This window comes from Tamandua tetradactyla, chromosome 12, assembly GCF_023851605.1.
Source record: "Tamandua tetradactyla isolate mTamTet1 chromosome 12, mTamTet1.pri, whole genome shotgun sequence".
Classification (NCBI taxonomy): Eukaryota; Metazoa; Chordata; class Mammalia; order Pilosa; family Myrmecophagidae; genus Tamandua; species Tamandua tetradactyla.
This window is the reverse complement of record NC_135338.1, coordinates 53,875,909-53,895,390: the sequence shown is the minus strand read 5'-3', so window position 1 is coordinate 53,895,390 and position 19,482 is coordinate 53,875,909. Positions and strand designations below refer to the sequence as shown.

General features: G+C 51.6%; 1 protein-coding gene across 5 annotated transcripts in view; it reads left to right on the top strand.

The window, feature by feature from the left end:
• Positions 1-19,482, top strand: part of ITPK1 (inositol-tetrakisphosphate 1-kinase) — a 175,195-nt gene that overhangs the window by 108,283 nt on the left and 47,430 nt on the right. For all 5 annotated transcript variants that reach the window (XM_077123403.1, XM_077123406.1, XM_077123402.1 and 2 more), the window contains one exon: positions 14,103-14,220. In XM_077123403.1, coding sequence (XP_076979518.1) covers positions 14,103-14,220 — 118 coding nt within the window. The remainder of the gene's footprint in view (positions 1-14,102; positions 14,221-19,482) is intronic.

Below are 19,482 nucleotides of genomic sequence, written 5' to 3'. Positions count from 1 at the left end.
GCCAGCTCCGTGAACAGCATAGTTTGTCCGCACGGAGCCCACAATTGCTCCCAGCACAGTTCATGCTGTTCTGTGGGTGGTGTGGATAAGGTGCATAGTCCCGAAGCAGGAAGCGGGACCTGGGGACGGGGTGCAGAGCCACGCGTTAGGAGCACCTGATGTCTCTCTGAGTGGTCAAGACCTGGCCCCCAGTCCCCCCCAGCCATTCAGGCCACCCTTTATCTGCCCCTGTTGGTGGGGTGGTACTGGTCAAATCCGGTGTAGCCTGGAGGCCATGGCCTGGGTGCTGAGACTGCACCTTGTCCTTTCTGAACTGCTAATGCCATGGTTATTCTGTTCACCACCAAGGAAGGGTAGGGTTCCCTCCAAGTAAGTTTCCTTGGTCTTTCCTGAATGTTCTAGAGTTTCTCCTATCCCTTGCCCAGTACGCATATTGACCGATTCTGGTCAGTTCCAGGGATGTGGCTTTCCCATTGTCATCTCTGCTTGACTCTCACAGTCCTGATTTATTTGTTTATTTTTTGGGGTACATGGTCCAGGAATCAAACTTGGGTCTCCTGCATGGAAGGCGAGCAATTTACCACTGACCCACTTGTGCAGCCCAGTTCATTTTTATGTATGTATGTATGTATGCGTGCATGCATGCATGCATGCTTGCATGCACGTACCGGGAATCAAACCCAGGTCTCTGGCATGGCAGCCAAGAACTTTGCCTCTGAGCCATCATTGCCCACCCCAATTCATTTATTTTTGAAATAGTCCATACGTGCATATAAAACAAATCTGAGAACAGTCTCCCTCCCTGCTCTATTGCCCTGCCACCCAATTCCCTTTTCAGGGGGTTTGCTTCCCCATGGAAGCCCGTTCTGTATTCTCTATCTTGGAAACAGCCTCCCTTCAGTGCCTGAGACTGCCTGGTTCTTTTGAATGGCTGCATAGTATTTCGTTAAGTGTAGCTCTGGACCTCCTCCTTCTCCCCAGTTTATTTTGGGATGAAATCACAGAATATAAAGAGGGCCAGGATCTCAGCAGTCCCCTCCTCTCCCTGAGGCCCCCGGAAGAGCTCATGCAGCTTTCCCAGGCCAGACCTGGACCTTGAACCTGGCCATGTTGTTCTAGGTCAGTACCTGGGGCCCACACCATGCCTTCCTTTTCTGCACCCTCTCTGCTGTAGGAGCCTGACCACCCCAATATAAATATCAGTTCCTGGGTTTAAATATCAGTCAGAAGAGCAAATGGGTCTAGGGGCAAACTACATCATAATTTTCTTCCACCAGCTCTACTGAATCCTGGCTGTTGTGTCAATGCTCAGGGCAGCACATACATCCTTTCTTGAGAGTAAAGTCCAGTGCCCACTGCCCCTAAGGCCTGCACTGCGTCCGATATGCTGCTAAGGCTTTGTCATTCTGAGCGTGATCCCTTGGCCTTGCAGACTTCTAGACTGGCTGCTGTAAACTCAAAGCTGTCCCATTACTCCCTGACCTTATTGCTTTAGGATCAAGTCCAAACTCCTTAGCTGGTCCTCCTCCAGCTCTCTCCTGACCTCTGTCTTAACTTAATTTCCCCCTCTGAGACCTATGTCTGCTCCAGCCATGCTGGGTTCCTGGCGGGTCCCTGAGTGTGCTGGCCTCCCTCACCCCCTTTCCTTTTACTATCCCCTCTACTTGAAATGCCCTTTCTTCTCATGGCCACTGGCCTTGCACCTCCTTCTTCCCCCATCCCAGGTCCAGTACGTCCCCCTGTCAACACTCCGCCACTGTGGTGTCATCAATCACCCCATGTCTGCCACTTAGGAACTCCAGGATGGGGGATGGGGCAGAAAGTGGCTGCTCTGCAGCTGAAGAGATGGACCCCCCCCCTCATTTTTTAATGGGATGTCATTCTTCTTGGTCTCATGCAGTCTAGGAGGCTTCAGGCAAAGGCCCAGACACTGTATTTCTGGAATATGAACGAGGGTTGGCTAAGGCCAAGGTGTCTGCTGATGAGGAAGCTCAGCTCTCCCAAGGAGCCATTTTAGAGAAGTTAGGAAAGGCGTGGTAAGTGAGGAAGCTGCATACCAGGGCTGAACCTATAAGAAAGGAGAGCTGCCTCTTCTGACTACACAGAAGACAGCATGGCCATATGGTCTTGCCTGGGTTGTCCCCGATGTGGGGCCTTCTGCTGGAGGTGCCCTGCAGGGGGGCTGTACCAGGACAGTCAACCAGCCATGTGTGTGCTCCCAAGGCAGCAGGCCCTGCGCTCATGATTTTGGCTCTCCTAGGCCAGGGGTTTCAGTCTGTCTCAGTTCAGGGGCCTAAGTCCTCTTTCTTTGTTTTTATCACATTGCAGAATTAGAGAACCATAGAACTTAAGCGTCAGTGAGAATGTTATTGATGATTTATTCTGACCCTCACATTTTGCTGGTGGGAAAACTAGCACAAATAACTTAAGTGACGTTCAAATTCATAAACTGAATGGCAGACCTAGGACTTGAACCCAGGTGTCTTGACTTTGCCTTTAAGTTAACTTGCATGGTGCCTCATGGCCCCTGTGCTGACGTTGGGACTGGCCTGCTGTGGCCGGGCTGAGAGAGGTGATCTGCTTGTGATTGAAGGCAGAAGCCTTAGCAGACAGCCCTAGACTGTTACACAGGTTGTACACTGCACAGCTTTGCCATGGGCTCTGTGAATGGCATCCTTGCCGTATGGTCAGACTTGGTGGCCTGGCCACCACCACCTTTTGGCTCTGGGGAGCCCACTGCTAAAGTTTAGCTGCATGAATCTTCAGCCCCAGCCCTGCATCTGAGACCTGGCTGCCTCTTCAGACCCTCTGCCTGTGATTGTTGAACAGCTATGGCCTCTGGGGCTCAGCCGAGCACATGGCTGGCTGCCCAGCACATCCTGTTACACCAAGGCACCCAGGCACAGCAGGGATTCTTCAGGACCGACGTGGTCTTCTCTAAGATGTTGTGGGAGGTGCCGGGAAGCCTTTGCCTGGGGGGCCTTTGGCCCTGGCCACAGTTGAAATCATATTCATCAACACTGGCTGATTTCACAGCTTCAATTGTCTGTCGAGAGGATTTGGTAGGTGGCCTTCCCAGAAAGGACAGCTCACACACTCATCCTCCTGTGGACTTGACCTTCCTGGGACAGATGAAAGTTTCCATTTCTGCAAAACTTTTGATTGCCTTTATTTATTTTTTAATTTTTAATTTTCCCCATAGTAACATATATACAACATAACATTTCTCTAACCGCTTTCAAGTATACAATTCAGTGCTGCTAATGACATCCACAGTGCTGTGTTGCCATCCCACCATCTATTACCACCTCTTCCATCATCTCAGACAGAAATTTTCTACCCATTAGGCAATAGCTCCCTATTCCCTGCCCCTGGTACTCTGTAATTACTTTCTGTCTCATATAAGCAAAATCGTACAATATTTGTCTTTTTATCTGGCGTGTTTTATTCACCCTGATGGCTGCAGTTACTCTCGCGCTGTGGGGTTGGGGTATCTTCCCTCTGCGGGGCCCACTCCTCGGTTCAGCAGGGTGCACCGCAGCTCTCCTGGATGTCCGGCCCTGTGCCGGCCCAGCCGCTGCTGAGCAGACAGCACATGTTCTCCCCTCTGCCACGTGGGAGACTCTGAGATCTGATGTGTCACCTACTCATTCTCCTAAGAGCTATCTCTCTGCTGTTTATGTTAGTTTATCTTGACGCAGGGCTGGAAGCAGGTGGAAGGACTCTGCTCCAGCCACAGGTGGACTCTTGGAAGGTTTTGGGAGAGCAGTGAGCCAGGGTGGACCAGGGAGGGGAAGAGAGAGCAGATTGTTTCTGCTCCACCACTTCACCATGTGAATTGGGCTCGTTTCTGCTTCCTTCTAGAGGAAGATACTTCTCCTCTCTGAAAAGACAGGCTGGGGTGTCTGACCCTAGAAATCTTTGCTAGTTCGGACATCTGTGACTCTTTCTCTGGAAAAAGAAATGGCAAACTCTACATTCTGTTTTTCTTGGGTGCTTTTACCTGCTCTGTCCTGACACCAAATGGCATCAGGTTTGATTCACCAGGCCAAAGGCCTGGGCTTGGGTTGTCAGAACATGAGAAAAGCTTGCTTTTACTTTTTTTAACATAGATTTTGAAAGCAACTGAGCAATACCAACCCAAACTAGGATTGAGATGGTAGATTCTTTTCTTTCGGTCAGGCTTTCCTGTGCCTTGTTCTGGCCCTTTTTGTCCCTCTGGCTCTGGAGGCAAGCTGCCGGAGTTCAAATTCCATCCCATCCACTTCCTAGCTGGGTGAGCCTGGGCCTCAGTGTCTGCATCTGTGAAATGGGCCTGGCTATAGGACCCGCTCCCACGGTCGTTTGTAAGGATTACATGAGTCTCTCCTTGTGAATCACACTGAGCAGGGCTCTCCCAGGGTGAGCACTCAAGAAGAGTTAGCTGCTGCCCATCATATCTGCTGTAATTAGTAGTAAAAATAGCTCATCCTGGAATCTAGCCAGGACTCCCATCATAGAGTTGAGGCTTTCGGAACCAGAAGTTTCCTGGACTTCATCCTCCTCTTAGATTAGAGGGAGCCAGTTAAAGGACCAGATTTTGCAGCCATCAGCTGGCAGGTCTGGCCTTGGGCCCTGCTCTCAGGAGTAGCCAGAAGAATGAGAATAGTCGGAGAAAACCCAAGGTCACCTCCTTTCTCAGAAACGCCCCCAGGAGTCATTTTTAACAGTCGTAAGGAAGTCATTTCAGTTCTTTCATTGAGGGGCCCTTCCCTGCCGGTGCTCCTTTGCTGGCTGAGTGTTATGTGAAACACATAAACCCTGATTTGTGGGATCCTTGAATCTGCTTGGAGAGCTTCTTCTGGGCATGGCATGTTGGGTTCATCTTGAGTGCTGACACTTGCCTGTTCCTAGAGCCAAGTTGTCAGTCAGGATTCTGAAGTCCTGTTTGGGTTTAGCACAAGAGGTGGCTGTAATCCCAGATGGTTGCGCCACAATTGGTGGTGGTGGCTGCCATGGCCGAGGAAATTGATTTCCATTTTCCATCCTTGTTATACTCCAGTGAACACTGGAGTCAAGGAGAGGGCAAGCAAAAGGCGGGTCACATTTCAGAGCAGGGGCTGGAACCCAGAATCTTGCTCATCAGTCTGGTGCTTTCTTTCTTTATCTCTTAACTTTTTTTTTTCACATGGGCAGATATCGGGAATCAAACCCGGGTCTCCGGCATGGCAGGCGAGAACTCTGCCTGCTGAGAAGCCATGGCCCACCTGCTTAACTCTTTTTTGAAGTATGGTATACATATAGAAAATTGCCTGTATCATTGTGAATTTTCACAAACTGAATACACCCATCTAACCAGGACCAGATTGGACAGATCATTGCTGCTTCCCAGAGTCAGTCATGGGCTCCCTGACAGTCTCCAGTGATTGGTTGGTTGATTGATTTATACATACGTACATACATACGTACATACTCTCAGAACTTAGCAGGTGCTTGGTTGCTACCCTTTGTCAGAAGTGCTGCATCTCCTTTCTTGCATGTTTGGCACTTGCCTAGAGATAGCAGTCAGGTTCTATATCAGTTTGTTGCACTCTGTAACAAACGACCACAAACATAGCAGTTTATCGTCTTTCACTTTTTGAAGGACAGAAGTCGGGGCACAGATGAGCTGGGTTGTCTGCTGCAGGGTCTCACCAGGCTCTGATCCAGGGGTTGGCCATGGGGAGGTCTCATCAGAGGCTCAGCTGAGTCTGCTTCCTGTCGGTCCGCTTCCATGCCCCTCAGCTTGTGGGCAGGGTCAGTTTCTTTGGGGCTCTAGGCCTGAAGTCTCAGTTTTGGATCCTAGAGGCTGCCCGCAGTTCCTTGCCTTGTAGGCTTCTTCAGCACAGCCACTTCTTTCCTTCCTGGCAGCTCACATCTTTGAAGCCAGCAACAAAGAGAGAGCACAGCTGCTAGGAGGATGGAGTCTTCTATAATGTAATGCCACTGTGGGCATGACACGTCATCATCTTTGCCATCTCTTAGTTAGAAGCAGATCAGAGGTCATGCTCACACTCAAGGGGCATGGGGATCACGGGGCCATCTTAAAATCTGTCAATCACAGGGCACGTGGGGATTCAGAAGTCATGCCCTCCTGGCTCATGGATGCCAGTGCCTTGTGGGAGGGACGGATCAAGCAGCCTGTTTAGAGGAAACCCCTTCCCACTCCCAGGGTGCAGCCCCTGTCCTCCCACCATAATATCCTCTTGCATATGGCTGAGGGCTAGAGGTTCTGGCTTCTAGGAGGAGAAAAGGAGATTGACTTTCTCGGTACTGGATGCTGTCAAATGTCAATCCCCACACACTGCCAGCAGGTTTTTCTAAATCTCACCTCCAGACCTGTGATTCTTCTCCTAACAAGCCTCTTGGACTTCAGGTTGCATGCTCGGCAGAACACTTGGCAGAGGCCACCTCACAGTCCCGCACGAAGTCCACCTGCCCCATGCCAGTGTCCCCTGTGCTGTCCCTGCTCCTTCTCGCTGGGATCGTGGGCTCCCTAAGAGTCACTCTGTAAACCAGGAAGAGGCCTGTCAGCTAAACGCCTTGGAAACCCCTCTGCTGGAGCTGTGAGGGGCGTGAGCACTGCTGCCCTCCCCAGAGGGCAGGGCTTCCCCTCCTCTTGGACACTCTTCTCCCATCACTGACCCGGTCTCTGGTCCTCCGTGTCCGAGCCCCACCCTGCCTGACCCGTAGAAGAATCCCCCAGTCAGCCAGGGTTGTGTACAGGTCTCCCCAGCACCTGGATTTGAGATGTGGCCTTAGCTGTTATGGGAATTAAAAGCTCATCAGCCACATAACTGGTGTTTGCACAGGTGACAGGGGGGCACTGAAATGTCTTGGGTTTGACATCCTAACAGCTGATTGTGAATCCCGGCAAGACCCCAGCTGGTTGTGTATAGGCTTGAGCCAGACACTTTGCCTCTCAGAAATTCAGTTTTTTCATCTGTAAAGTGGGAATAAAAATATAGATGTTTGCTCTGTAGTCCTCACAGAGTCATTCTGGGAGTCAAATCCAATATTTTGGAGGACTGTACCTTTGAAAACCAGAAAAGTGCTGTGCTTTTGCACCCTGATAGATGGCTATGCTTACAATTTAACCCTCCACACTGGAGGTCTTGAGAAGTTTTGTGGTCTTTTCTATTGTGGTGTGTGTGTGTGTTTGTTAGTGTGTTGGGATATGGGGGTTACTTGTTAGTTAAAAAATAATTCTTGCAATTTTTTTGTATTTTTTTCTCTTTAAAAAATATGGTTTGCCTTTTTCCAGGTTACAGTAGTGACATGTTTGTTTGAGAATTCAAGATACAGGAAAGCATAGATAAGAAAATAAAAACTAGTCCATTAGTCTCCCACCTGTAGCTTAAGTTTTCTTTCACCAAAACCAGCTTCTGGTGATCTGCCTTCCCTCCCCTTTCCCTGCACGTTGTCTCTGTGTCAGAGAAGATGGAGCTGAGCCTCAGTGAGAGGGGGTGGAGGAGAGTGCCAGAGAGCACAGGGAGAAGGGCACATGGCCTGTGCCCTCGGGGGGCTGGGGGGTGTTGGGGTGTGGGCCTACAGGGTGGCCACGTCCCTGGCTGAGCAGGGATTCCCTCTGGGGACCTACCTGGGCACAGTCCGCCCCAGCCCACTCCTTCCCGGGTGTGGTAGCATCTGGGGCTCTGCACACAGAGCCAGCGGACAGCCTCACCTGGCGGAGGTGCTCGGATGCCATGGCCCCGGGAGAGACCCGCTCCTGTGCCTGGAGTCACCACAGGGTCCCGGTCCTGGCCAGTCTCGCAACACCTGCACACACCAGAGCTTGTGGGTCCCCCAACAGCACCTTGAGGAGGGTAGGTTTTCTCAGGAACCTGAGACTGAGAGGTTCTGGGCACAGACAGGTCCCCGGTTCAGGCCTTGCTGGGTCCTGACAGCCTGTCCTGCCTTGCCTTTCCCAGCTGGACATCTGCCTGCTGGTTGTGTGGCTTGAGAGCCTGGCCAGGCACTGTGTGTGCTCTGTAGCCGGATTAGGAGGTCCAGGTGCCATGGCTCGCTTGGAAAGTGTCCCCTCTGATGAGTGGGGATACTGGGGTGGAGTCACGGGTACCACACAGAGGGTTAGGAGTTCCCTCACCTCTCCAGGCTGGCAGCCCCCTTTTCTGTAAAGTGAAGACCAGTGAAGAGGTTACTTGCACCAGGCCTGGATTCAAATCCTACCTTTCCCACTTGTGGCTTTGGGCCTCCCTAAGCCTCAGACCCCATCTGTAAAATGGGGATCTAACGGCTCCTACCTCTCTTTTATCAGCCCTATTGAGGTGCAATTCCCTTACCAGACAATTCATCCATTCAGTGACTTTTAGTCTTTTCACAAAGCTGTGTAAGACCCCCACAATCAATTTTAGAACATTTCACAGCTCGAGGAGGAACCTGTACACCCCTTCACCGTCACCCCCCAACACCCCCATTTCCCCCAGCCCTAGGCAAGTACATAATCCACGCCCCGTCTCTATGGATTTGGCTTTGCTAGACCTTTCATATAAATAGAATCAATATGTGGCTTTTCTGTCAGGCTTCTTTTTCTCAGCACAGTTTTTTTGGGGGTGGGGGGTGGGCTGCATGGAGCGGGAATTGAACCCAGGTCTCCTACAGGGCAAGCAGGAATTCTACCACTGAACTACCCTTTCACCCCTCTCAGCACAGTATTTTTAAGGTTCATCCGTGTCCTAAGATTTAATCAGCACTTCTTTCCTTTTTAGGGATGGCTTACTCCATTGTATGAGTAGACCACGTTTTGCTTATCTGTTCATCTGTTGTTGGATACTTGGGTTTTTTGTTTTGTTTTTTTCTTCTTCTACTTTTTGGCTATTGTGAATAATGCTGCTGTGAATAAGCATGTACTGGTTTCCTTGTTGACATATGTTTTCAGTTCTCATGGGTATAGGCCTAAGAGTGGAATTGCTGGGTCCAAATGGTATCTCTATGTAACTTTTTGAAGAACTGCCGGATTATTTTACAAAGTAGCTATATAATTTTACACTCCCACCATCGATGTATGAGGATTTTAATTTCTCCACATCTTCACCAACACTTGTCTTTTTGATTATAGCCATCCTAGTGGGCGTGAAGTAGTATCTCATTGTGGTTTTTTTTTTTAAGCAATTTTGTTCACATACCATATTCATTCTGTTTTTGATTTGCATTTCTCTGTGCTTTTGGCCATTGCATATCTTCTCTCTTAGAAATGTCTATTCAAATCCTTTGCCCACATTTAAATAGGATTGTCTTTTGTTCCTGCGTTGTTAATAGGTCATTTAATATTTTGGATACTAGACCCCTATCAGATGAGTGATTTGCAAATATTTCCCCCCCATTCTTTGGATGGTCTTTTTACTTTCTTGGTCGTTTCCATTGAAGCACAAAAGTTTTTTAATTTTGATGATACCTATTTTATCTATTTGTTCTTTTGTTTCTTATGCTCTTGGTATCAAATATAAGAAACCATTGCCTAATCCAAGGTCACGAAGATTTATGCCTGTGTTTTCTTTTAAGAGTTTTATAGTTTTAGCTCTTACCGCATAGAGTTTTTTATTAAATGAAATGATGCTCAAAAAGCATTTTATCTAATAGTGTGCCCATGGCAAATGACAGCCGCTGTTATTTTTAAGTTATTATCAATTATAATTGTTATTTATCATCATCATCATTACCACAATTAACCCCTCATTGTGTTTCCCACCTGGGCAACTGCCTCTTACTCCTCTCTGGAAAAATCTGTTGCTGCTTGAACCCCTTTTTGGCATAGATGGAAGAAGGGGAGAACCTCACCACCAACAACCCCCTCTTTATCCTCCAATAAACTTTTATTATGGAAAGTTTAAAAGTACTTGAGAGAATGATGAAAAGCCCTTCCATGTGTGTGTTGCCCAGCCTCACCAGTTATCAACTCTGGGGTCACTTTAGTTTCATCTGTCCGTCCCCACCCCCGTGTCTGAAGCAAATCTCAGACACATCATTACAACACATTGTGCATAGTACAGATCTGTATCAATCATTTTCATGTGCTTCTCGAAGGGATGAGACACCACTTTCTCAAAAGGAACAAGCTGTGCCTGGGGGCATGGGACAGAGCCCTCGTTATTACCCAGAATCCAGGGAGGTTCCGTTACATTAGTGAACACCTCTCTGCTGCTTCCTGTGAGCTGTGCGAAGTCAACATGGTAGACTCCTGCCTTGGGACCTGGCCATCTTGGGAGGTGTGTCCCTGGAGCCTAGCTCCCTTGGGTACATTGTGTCTTGGGCTCAGGCCTCAGCAGGAGGGTTGGCACAGACTAGAACAACCCAGCCACCATCCCAAGTACAGCTGGCACTGTCCTTCTCTGTTGGCTGCATGGGGCAGGGTGAGCTCAGAGACCGTGAGTCAGAGTGGACCCTAAGAGGCCATGTGTGAGAATCTTTTTCACTTTCATATTTACGAACTGCTTTCACGTCTGTGACCTCCTTGGTCCACACATTTTACAAATGAGAAAATGGAATCTTAGAGAGTTAACTCCAACTTCTCCATCACAGACATAGAATAAGTGGCAGAGTCAGGATTTGAACTGGGGCCTCTGATTACAGCCTCTCTCAACCCAACTCACATCCTCACATTTCAGTTCCTGCTCATTTCCTGTCCATAAGTGGACCCATGGAGGAATCAGTACCACTGATGTTCTTTTCAGCTCCACTTCTCAGCGGGGAGATCTGACGCCATGGACTCGGGGTGTCTAAAGAAGCCCTGGGGTAATTTGTGCTCCCAGGGCATCTGGCTGGCTCTGTAGCCTTGCCTCTCTAGCAAGCCGTCGGTGTTCTCCAATCCTCCTCCTGGCCTCCTGACCCAGGGCTGAGTATTTATGCTTTTCCCTCTTTTCAGTTGGCTTAAAATCAGGTTTCCCTTGGTAACTTCCAGGATCCCTTTCTAGGGTTCTTCTGCAAGCACCCTCTAAAAGAGCACGTGTTTACCATTCTCCATGGAGACAGTTTGGGCCTTTCTTCCTCTGAGTGCTGATAAAATGGTACAGGGCACTCAGCCTTCCAGAAGTTTGTTTGGTAATTCCAAGAGACTTGTGAAAAATGCATGAGACCTGCGATACAATAGATAAGCTGAAAAGCTTGGAAGAAAATCCACTTGTGGATAGCCAGGCGATTGGAAAAACTCTTTTGCCCTCTCTGTCCTGATCCAAAAGAGAATGTGTTTAGAAATAACTCCTCTTAATACTGATGCTTTCATCCCAGGTCAAAAGCTCGTTGGCGCCTGCTTGTCCGATATTTACCCCCCCTTGGTTTCTTTTCATTTCTTTCCCTCACGAATTTGGCTTGAATTCATGTCTTAATGATTCTGAATTCTCTTTAAAGGTCACAGGCCTAATGCATGAAAGTGGGATCACAGTCAGCTTTGTGATATTCAGCAACCCCATGGATCCTTTTCCCAGGGACAGAGGCATGGGTGGGGGTGGGGACTGCGGTTGGAGGGGCAGAAGGAGCTGACAGCATCAAGTTTTGAGGAATCTCAGGTTGTGCGGGAAAAGTTGGGCTAGCCCATTGGAGCAAGTATCTCTGATTTTGCCTCCTTTTTGAAAGGAAGACAGGAAGCTTCGTATCCCTGCCTATTGCCTGTTGCTTCCAGCTCTAGCAAGTGGTTCTCTGTCGGGTTCTAGAACAACCCCTGTGCGTTACCTTGAAGTCTGCTTCCACCAGTCGGTCCTCATCTTTCCAGCCAGTTTAGGCTCTTAGAACTGGAGAGTAGCTTTAAAAGGACCCTAACGGCCCTCTACGGTGACTCCTCCTCATTCTCACACAAGGAAAGTGAGACCCCGAGAAGCCAGCTGCTTGCCCAGGGTGGGAGGTGGGGGCAGGTGACAGTGGTGTGGGAATCTGGGCTCCTCGAGTTCACCGCTGCCCAGGCCTCTCCTTAGTGGGAGAGGGAGGAGAGGCTCATTGGGTGCCTTCAGTTCAGGCTGGGATTATGCCTGGAGGAATGGGTGGGCAATCTCATCCAGCAGTGCCCGCTGCCCCCGCCCGATGGCCCGGCCTTGTCGGTGCCATCGTTGGTGATGTGTTCTTGTCGCGCCGATGCAGACATCCATTATGATTTCATGCGACATGTGAGTCTCGGCGGGCAGGGGCTCCCGAGTGACATGCTGTCACGGAAGCTTAGCCCTGACTTGGAGCGGGGTCCTGAGAGAAAGGTTCCCTGACACACACACACACACACACACACACACACACACAATTTGGGGCTCCCGACCCCTCAGGAGCCCCAAATTGTGTGTGTGTGTGTGTGTGTGTGTGTGTGTGTGTGTGTGTGTGTGTGTGTGTGTGTGTGTGTGTGTGTAGGTGGCAGGCACAGGCCCTCCGCGGAGGCCGGGCTGTCAGGAGAGAGGAACTGATTGTGGCAGTCCCGGCTCGTCCCTGTTCCCCACCTGGGTGGCAAGCGTGGACTCGCTGCCTCGGCGGCCTGGCCCGTTCTGTCCGAGCAGGTAAGCAGCTGGTGAGCTGCCAACTTGACTTGCTCACACAGTCGCGTCTCTCAGGAGGAGGAGGAGCCGTGAAGGCAGCTTCTGTTCTGCTCTCAGCTCTGCAGAGCGTGTGTGGGGGTGCGAGAAGCGCCCAAAGAGGGCAAGCGTGTGGGTCCTCGCGGGGGCAGCGAAAGGAGCGTGAGGCCTCCCCAGGGAGGGCCCCCCTTTAGGGACTGGGAATGGATTGGAACATTCAGAGAAATGAACACAGCCCACAGCCGGGCACCCTGGTGTGTGAAACACAAGGAGGCGCAGGGAGCGTGGACTTCTGGCAAGAAGTGGGTGTGAATCTCTGGCTTTTGTCATGAGAACTCTTCAAAGTGATCACCAGAAACCAGAATAAGTTCACTGAAAAAAGGAGAAATTCCAAATTGACCTTTCTTTCGGTTGGTCAGCTTTACCAGGCAGGCAGTGTCGTGGGTGTTCTTTTTCCTGGCCTTTGCTGACCTCACACCCTGGTCTTGGGGGCCCGTGGAGAGGGTCGAGGGGGCAGGAGGGTGGGGTCATGAGTGAAGCTGATGAATGACCTTCCTCAAGCCAGCCTCTCCCTGAAACTGTCCCTCCAGCCCTCTGCATTTTTGCCCTTTGGATCGTAGAGTTTTAGAGCCAGGGTCTAAAACAGGGGCTGCATTGACCGTGCCTGGTGGACTGTCCCGTGGAGTTGGGTGGGGCTCCGATGGTCCAGGGTCCCTGCGGCCTGTCTTTCGGCCCACATTCTTTTCCCAGAAACTTCTTCCTCTTCTTTTTGTTGAACTCTGTTCTAGACACTAGTCTCTTTTATCCCGTAGGCTAGTGTTATTTCTCCCAAGGAGATCATAAATTCCTTAAAGACCGATTTTGTCACAGTTTCTTCTGCATTCCCTTAGTCAGCATGATGTAGTAGGTTTTGAGTTGAGCTGAGATGCTTGAGCGCCAGGCGGCATAGCTCCACGCTTACCCAGACACCCTGCTGGTCAGTCCAGCGACGTTTCACACTCACCTGGCTCATGGCCTCAAATCCCTGCCAGGGCCGGCCTCTGGTGGTCTCACCTGGGTAGAATCGGCATGTGGCTTGGATAGACCTGGTTTCACATGAGGCTCTATCAAGGCTCAGACAGCGTGACCAGAGCCTCTCCTTTTCCCAACTCTGATTTCTCTTTTGACCCCATTGCTGAGGTTTGGCTCAGTCAGGCCTTCTCTTTAAGGTTCCAAGATGGCTGCTAACAGCTGCTCCGTCTCTGAGCTTCCTCTCTGTCCTCAAATGAAATAGGGGATGTTTTTTCCTGGCACTCCCAGCAAGAGTGCCCAGCCGTCCTCTGATGGGCCAGCTCAGGGTCACACATCTACTCCCGAACCCACGGCCCCAGGGATGGGGTCCACCCATTGGCTGGAGGCTGCTTCCCCAGACCATGGGATGGACGCCCCAGACAGAAACCAGGGCCTGTGGGAGGGAGTTGAGGAGGATGGATTTGGGTAACGCACCCTCGGCACCTGGAATAGGGATAAGGCTTTGCTTGCCATCCTTGTTCCAGTGTCAGCCTTCCCTCTCTAACTTGAAGGAATGTGCTTTCATTTCAGGAATACATTGATGCTCACCCCGAGACCATCGTCCTGGACCCCCTTCCTGCCATCCGGACCCTGCTCGACCGCTCCAAATCTTATGAGCTCATCCGGAAGATCGAGGCCTACATGAAAGGTATGGAAAAGCATGGCTAGGCCTCCGTGGCCAGGCATCCCCGCTCCTTTATATGGAGCATCTGTTGCTTCTGAGCTCTTTGGGTCAGCTGGAATTCCATGGGGGAAACATTCTGGGTAGAGCCTCTGTGACAGGCACAGTTAGGAAGTAAAAGCCTCAGGATGCTCTTTGGCAGGACCCGGTGCCCTCTGACAACCTTAAGATGGTTTTGTTTCATCGTGTTGACTCCCCAGCCCGGTGACGAAGCTCCCCGAAACACAATACCTAGGGAACCCCGGCATGTGTAGAAAGCTCAGTGGTGAGCAGAGTTATGCAACTGTGTGAGCTGTGGCAGCTCAACCTCATGGGATACATGGGGTACACGCTGTTCCCAGGTAGGTTCAAGGAACCTGGCCTGGTCCAAGTATTCCCTGCCAAGAAGCATTGTTCAGTTTTAAGGAAAAATTCTATGCTCGGACCCTGGCCTGTGTGTGGATCCTCTTAGGGGCAGGAGAAGCAGTCCCTGCCCACAGACCTCAACTGTGGCCTAAAGCTGCCTCCCTGACCCCCGCCCTGGATGACTACTTGGCCCTAAGGGTTGTTCCTTGTGATGTGGGTCCAGTGGGTAGAGGGGGGCTCCCAGGTCAGAGGCAGCCTGACTGAAAGGGGAGCCTGGGTGAATAGTAGGAGCAGCATCTATCGGGTGCATGCCATGGGCCTCACATCGGCCAAGCTCTCTCCTTACCTTCTCTCTTCTGGGGCTCATAAAGGTGGGCACGATGAGCTCCCTGTTTCCCAGATGAGGTTGGCAGGCGTGCGGGCATCACAGCCTGTAGGTGGGAGCCAGCACGCATCGGGTCTCTCTTTCACAGGATCCCCAGTTCCAAACTCCTGAGCTTGACTTTCATGCCCATACTTTACCCACAGCTAAGCAACTAGAAGCTAGAATACCTTTTAAGATGGTCTTAGAGGGCCCGAGATGGACCCAGATTTGCAGGGAGAGTGGGGAGGTGAAGGTAGTTGAGGTCTCTGAGAGAGTTGGTGTGTCCTTGGCTCTCTCTGTAAGGAACTTGCCCTGGGGAAGAACTGAATGCTAGACCTGGCAGGCCTGGAAGGGGGTCCCAAGGCCTCTATTTTCTGGGTGCCAGCAGTCAGCAGCTCGGTGCAGAGCTTTGGGATGTCTTTCTGGGGGATCCCCAAGCAGGGAGACTCTTTTAGTAGCCAGTGTCATTTCTTCCTTTAGTCTGGAGTGATTGGCCACACTCTCAACTCCCCATTTCTTTGCATTCCTTTGCTGGGTCCAGCTAGAACCCTAAGATCTGTAGCGATGTTCCTTCTGGGAAATTCCCTCTGGGGCCACCCTCACCCCAGTCTGTGACTGGCTGAAGTTTTGGTCAAAATTTGACTCTGGAAAGGTAATCAGCCTCTTCCTGGGAGGTGTCTGTAGGACCCCAAGTGTGCAAAGGGACACGAGACTGTTTTAAAGGTAGATTGGCTGAACCTGCGCCTTGCGCCCTCAGCAAGTCCAACGAAAGAAGCCTGAACTCTGCTGTGATTAGTTAGGAAGGTGCCGTAGAGTAGGCTTTCTCAGTGCCCGACTTGGGAGTGGAGTCTGAACCTGGTTCTTGCTAGCTGCGGTCTTAGACGAGAAGGTCAGATCCTGTCTGTTTTCTGTAAGACACAAATAAAGACTGACTTCTCCATGGGGTTGGAGTCTCTGAGACAATGTCGTGGAGCACTTAGCACAGCGTCCAGCTGCTCGTGTCACCACTGAAGGGATGAGGCATCTGAATTGGGTCTCAGAGCCTGGTGTGAAGGATCAGGTTTTGGGGTCACGCGTGAGCCAGGCCTGGGGAGGGGAATGCGTGCATGGTCAGGGAGCGCGTGCATGGTCAGGGAGCAGCTCCCCAGGCCTGGGGAGGGGAGGACGTGCATGGTCAGGGAGCAGCTCCCCAGGCCTGGGGAGGGGAGGACGTGCATGGTCAGGGAGTAGCTCCCCAGGCCTGGGGAGGGGAATGCATGCATGGTCAGGGAGCAGCTCCCCAGGCCTGGGGAGGGGAATGCGTGCATGGTCAGGAAGCGCGTGCATGGTCAGGGAGCAGCTCCCCTGCCTGCCCAGCTCTGGAACGTGGCCTTTATCCTGGCCAGTGGGGAGTTGGATTTTTGAGCAAAGGAGCATCCCAGTTCTGCTTGAGTGTTAGCAAACTCCTGCAGGTGGAGGTAGGGTTGCAGGTAGCAAGAGGTGGGGGATGGGGACAGTCTTACAGTAAGGTGGTGAGAAACTGAGAGGGGCAGACCCAGACCAAGGAGGTATTTAAAAGGATCCATCCTGACTTGGCCTGGGTGACAGAGCAGGGATCAGAGGAAACAGAAGGGTTGACGTAGACGTCCCCAGCTCCAGGATGGACTCCATCCTCCCTGGCTCAGAGGTGGCCCCCAAGGGACTTCTCCAGGCCCACGGAATGACTGTCTCTGTGGGAGTCTTGGGGCCCCATTCCAGGCCTTGCCGAGGTGCCCGAAGGGCCTTGAGAGCCCTTTGACTCAGGGCTCCTTTCTCGGGGAGGATTTCTCTTCTCTAAACACTGACCTTGCCCTCACTTTCTGCCCTGACTGCACTAAATTCTCAGGCTCAGGTGGAAGGTACCTGCCCAAGTCATCCACCTGCACGTCTCTGTGAGTTAAAATCAGCTCAGCGTTATGCTCAGTGACGTGGGCTGGACGCGCATGGACAAATAGCACATGATTCCACTTCCGTGAAATCTCTAGACTAAGTAAATTCATAGAGACAAAAAGTAGATTAGAGGTTCTAGGGGCTGGGAGAGGGACGAGTGGGGAGTTATTGTTTAATGGGTACGGAGTTTCTGTTTTGCATGATGGAGAAGACTGGGTAATGATGGTGGCACAACATGGTAAAAGTCACTTATGCCATTGAACAGTAATTTAAAAATAGTTAAAATGTAGATTTTATGTTATATGTATGTTGTCTCAATGAAAAACAAAAAGAGACTCAGCAAACATTAAGCCCAGGTCGCCTGTGTCAGCGGGGACTGACCGCGTGCTCAGCCTTGGAGATGGGTTCGAATCAGGTTCATGCTGCGTAAACCCCCCTAGCCTGGGCCTCGCCTCTCGGCCAGTCACTGGAGGTCGCAGTCATATAGACAAAGGATCTCTCTGGCTTGGCACATGGGTGGTACTCGGGGTTCTTGTAACACTGAGTCAAAGGTGGAGAACTGGGGGTCTCACTGTAGGGGGAGGAGAAGGAGGAGGCAAAGACACAGTGACTCTGATGTCATGTGAAATGTGGTCCAGTGAGCAGCACAGAGCAAGGAGAACTCGGTTCCTGCTAGGGGGAGCTTCCTTCAGTGGTGGCCTTCGAGCAAGGCTGTCCCTGGTGGCTAGATTTTGATGGGTGAAGGCCCTTGGGCCTCCCCGATGGGGCAGTGGGGTTTACCTAGCGGGGCGAGAGCTAGAGTGCGGGTGTTTGTGCAGGGCTCACAGGCCCTCGGCTCAGAGTTGGGGGGTTGGGGCGCCTCCGCCGTCCTGGGCCCTGTGCTGGGGCAGCCATCGAAGGCCTTGGAGCTAATGAAGGAGGGGATGAGATGACCTTTCAGACAGGTCAGCACGGACCTGGCCTGGAGACAGATTCTCCTGACTGTTACTTACATCCTGTGGTGGCTTGATCTGGGGCTTCTGTCCTGGGCGTTTACCAGTGACCCCCACCCGGCCCCACCCTGAAGCACGCCTGGCTCTGGGCCTGCCGGAAATGCTCTGCAGTGGGCCTCGGGGGCTGCACCCTAGACTTTCCTTATCGTGCAGGCCGAGGGCCGAGCCCTGGTTTGTATTCTTCAAGGAGGGCGGGCAGAGGCTGGGATTTCCTGGGGCCCTTTCCTGCAGCTGCGCAGGGGCTACTTGTTTGGAAGCAGTGGTGGGGTTGGTCTCTGTGGGAGCACCCTCACTGTCCTCCCAGTTCCCAGCTGCCTCCGCTGCAGACTCCGCCAGCCCCTCTGGCACTGTCCCGCCCCACTCCCTGCTATTCCTGGAGGCACGCCACGTATTTAAGTGTACTATACACCGCTATAATTACCCTTTATGTTCCCACAGATAATTATAGGAACCCAAGTGACACCGCTTTGTGTTGGGAGAGGAGCTTGGTGAAACCCTCCTCATGTCGTCGCCTCCCTTGTGCTGGGGCGGCTATCCCTGCCATCAAAGAGCCGGGGCGGCTGCTGCAGGCCTGCTGGGCCCTGGATGATAAGTGCAAGGGAGGGAGGTGATCAGGGCTTCCTGCTCTGCAGCAGGGGTGGGCAGGTGGGTGGGTACATTATGCAGAGAAGCTCTCTCAGGGATGATGGCCAGGGCACAGGGGCCGCAGGGCACGCATGGGCGGGCTGCCTGGCTCCATGCTACCTGTCAGCCTTGGGGATCAGAGCATCCCCTCCACCCAGCCAGCCCCGGAGGCAGGTGGGACCTGCTCACTGGGGCCTCTGGCCTCACCCCTCTGAGCCCTGGTCATCCTCTGATTGATGGGTACCATCTTATTCCACATTCCCCAGAGTATTCATTCTAAATCAGGGCCTGGAGGAAAGGCAGCATTCTTTCCTTCTGCCTGAGGCCTGTCAGTCTCAAACCCACTGATTTATTAGCCTTAAAGTTGCTGCAGTAACGGAGACCTAAGATAACAAAGGCTTAGATAAGGTAGAAGCTCATTCTCCTCCAGAGAGAGGCCACCCAGCTCTGGCAGTGGCTCTTTGTGGTCCAGGATGGCAGTCAAGCTTCTAGCCATTGCATCCAGTTCTGCACAGTAATGTGGAGAAAAAGGAAACAGTGACAAGCTCTAGCTGTCTTCTAAGGAAGAGTCTTAGAATCTGTAGCTTGAGATTCTGTTCACACATCTTTGACCAGAACTTTGTGACAAGGGCACACTGAGCTGCAAGGGAGTCTGGAAACTGTCATACTCTGGGCCAGTCATGTGCACAGCTAAAATTCTGGAGGGGGGCAAGGAATTCTGGGGGACAACTAGTAGTCTGCCACACCACCTCTGCCTATCACATGGGTGATTGGCACTTTGAAAGGACCATTCTCTTTAAGCCAGCCAGGGTAGGTGGCCTCAACCCATGACCTCAGGGGCAAGTCCTTTCCATGCAGCAGCTCAGTACAGCATGAAATAGATAAGCCTGCAGAGTGGCCCATCTTAGACTGCCTTGGCCCTGGGTTTCCCTGAGAGATGACCACCTCTCGGAGGCAGCCACTGGGGGACATATTTGTAGCCACCCCCACCCCCCC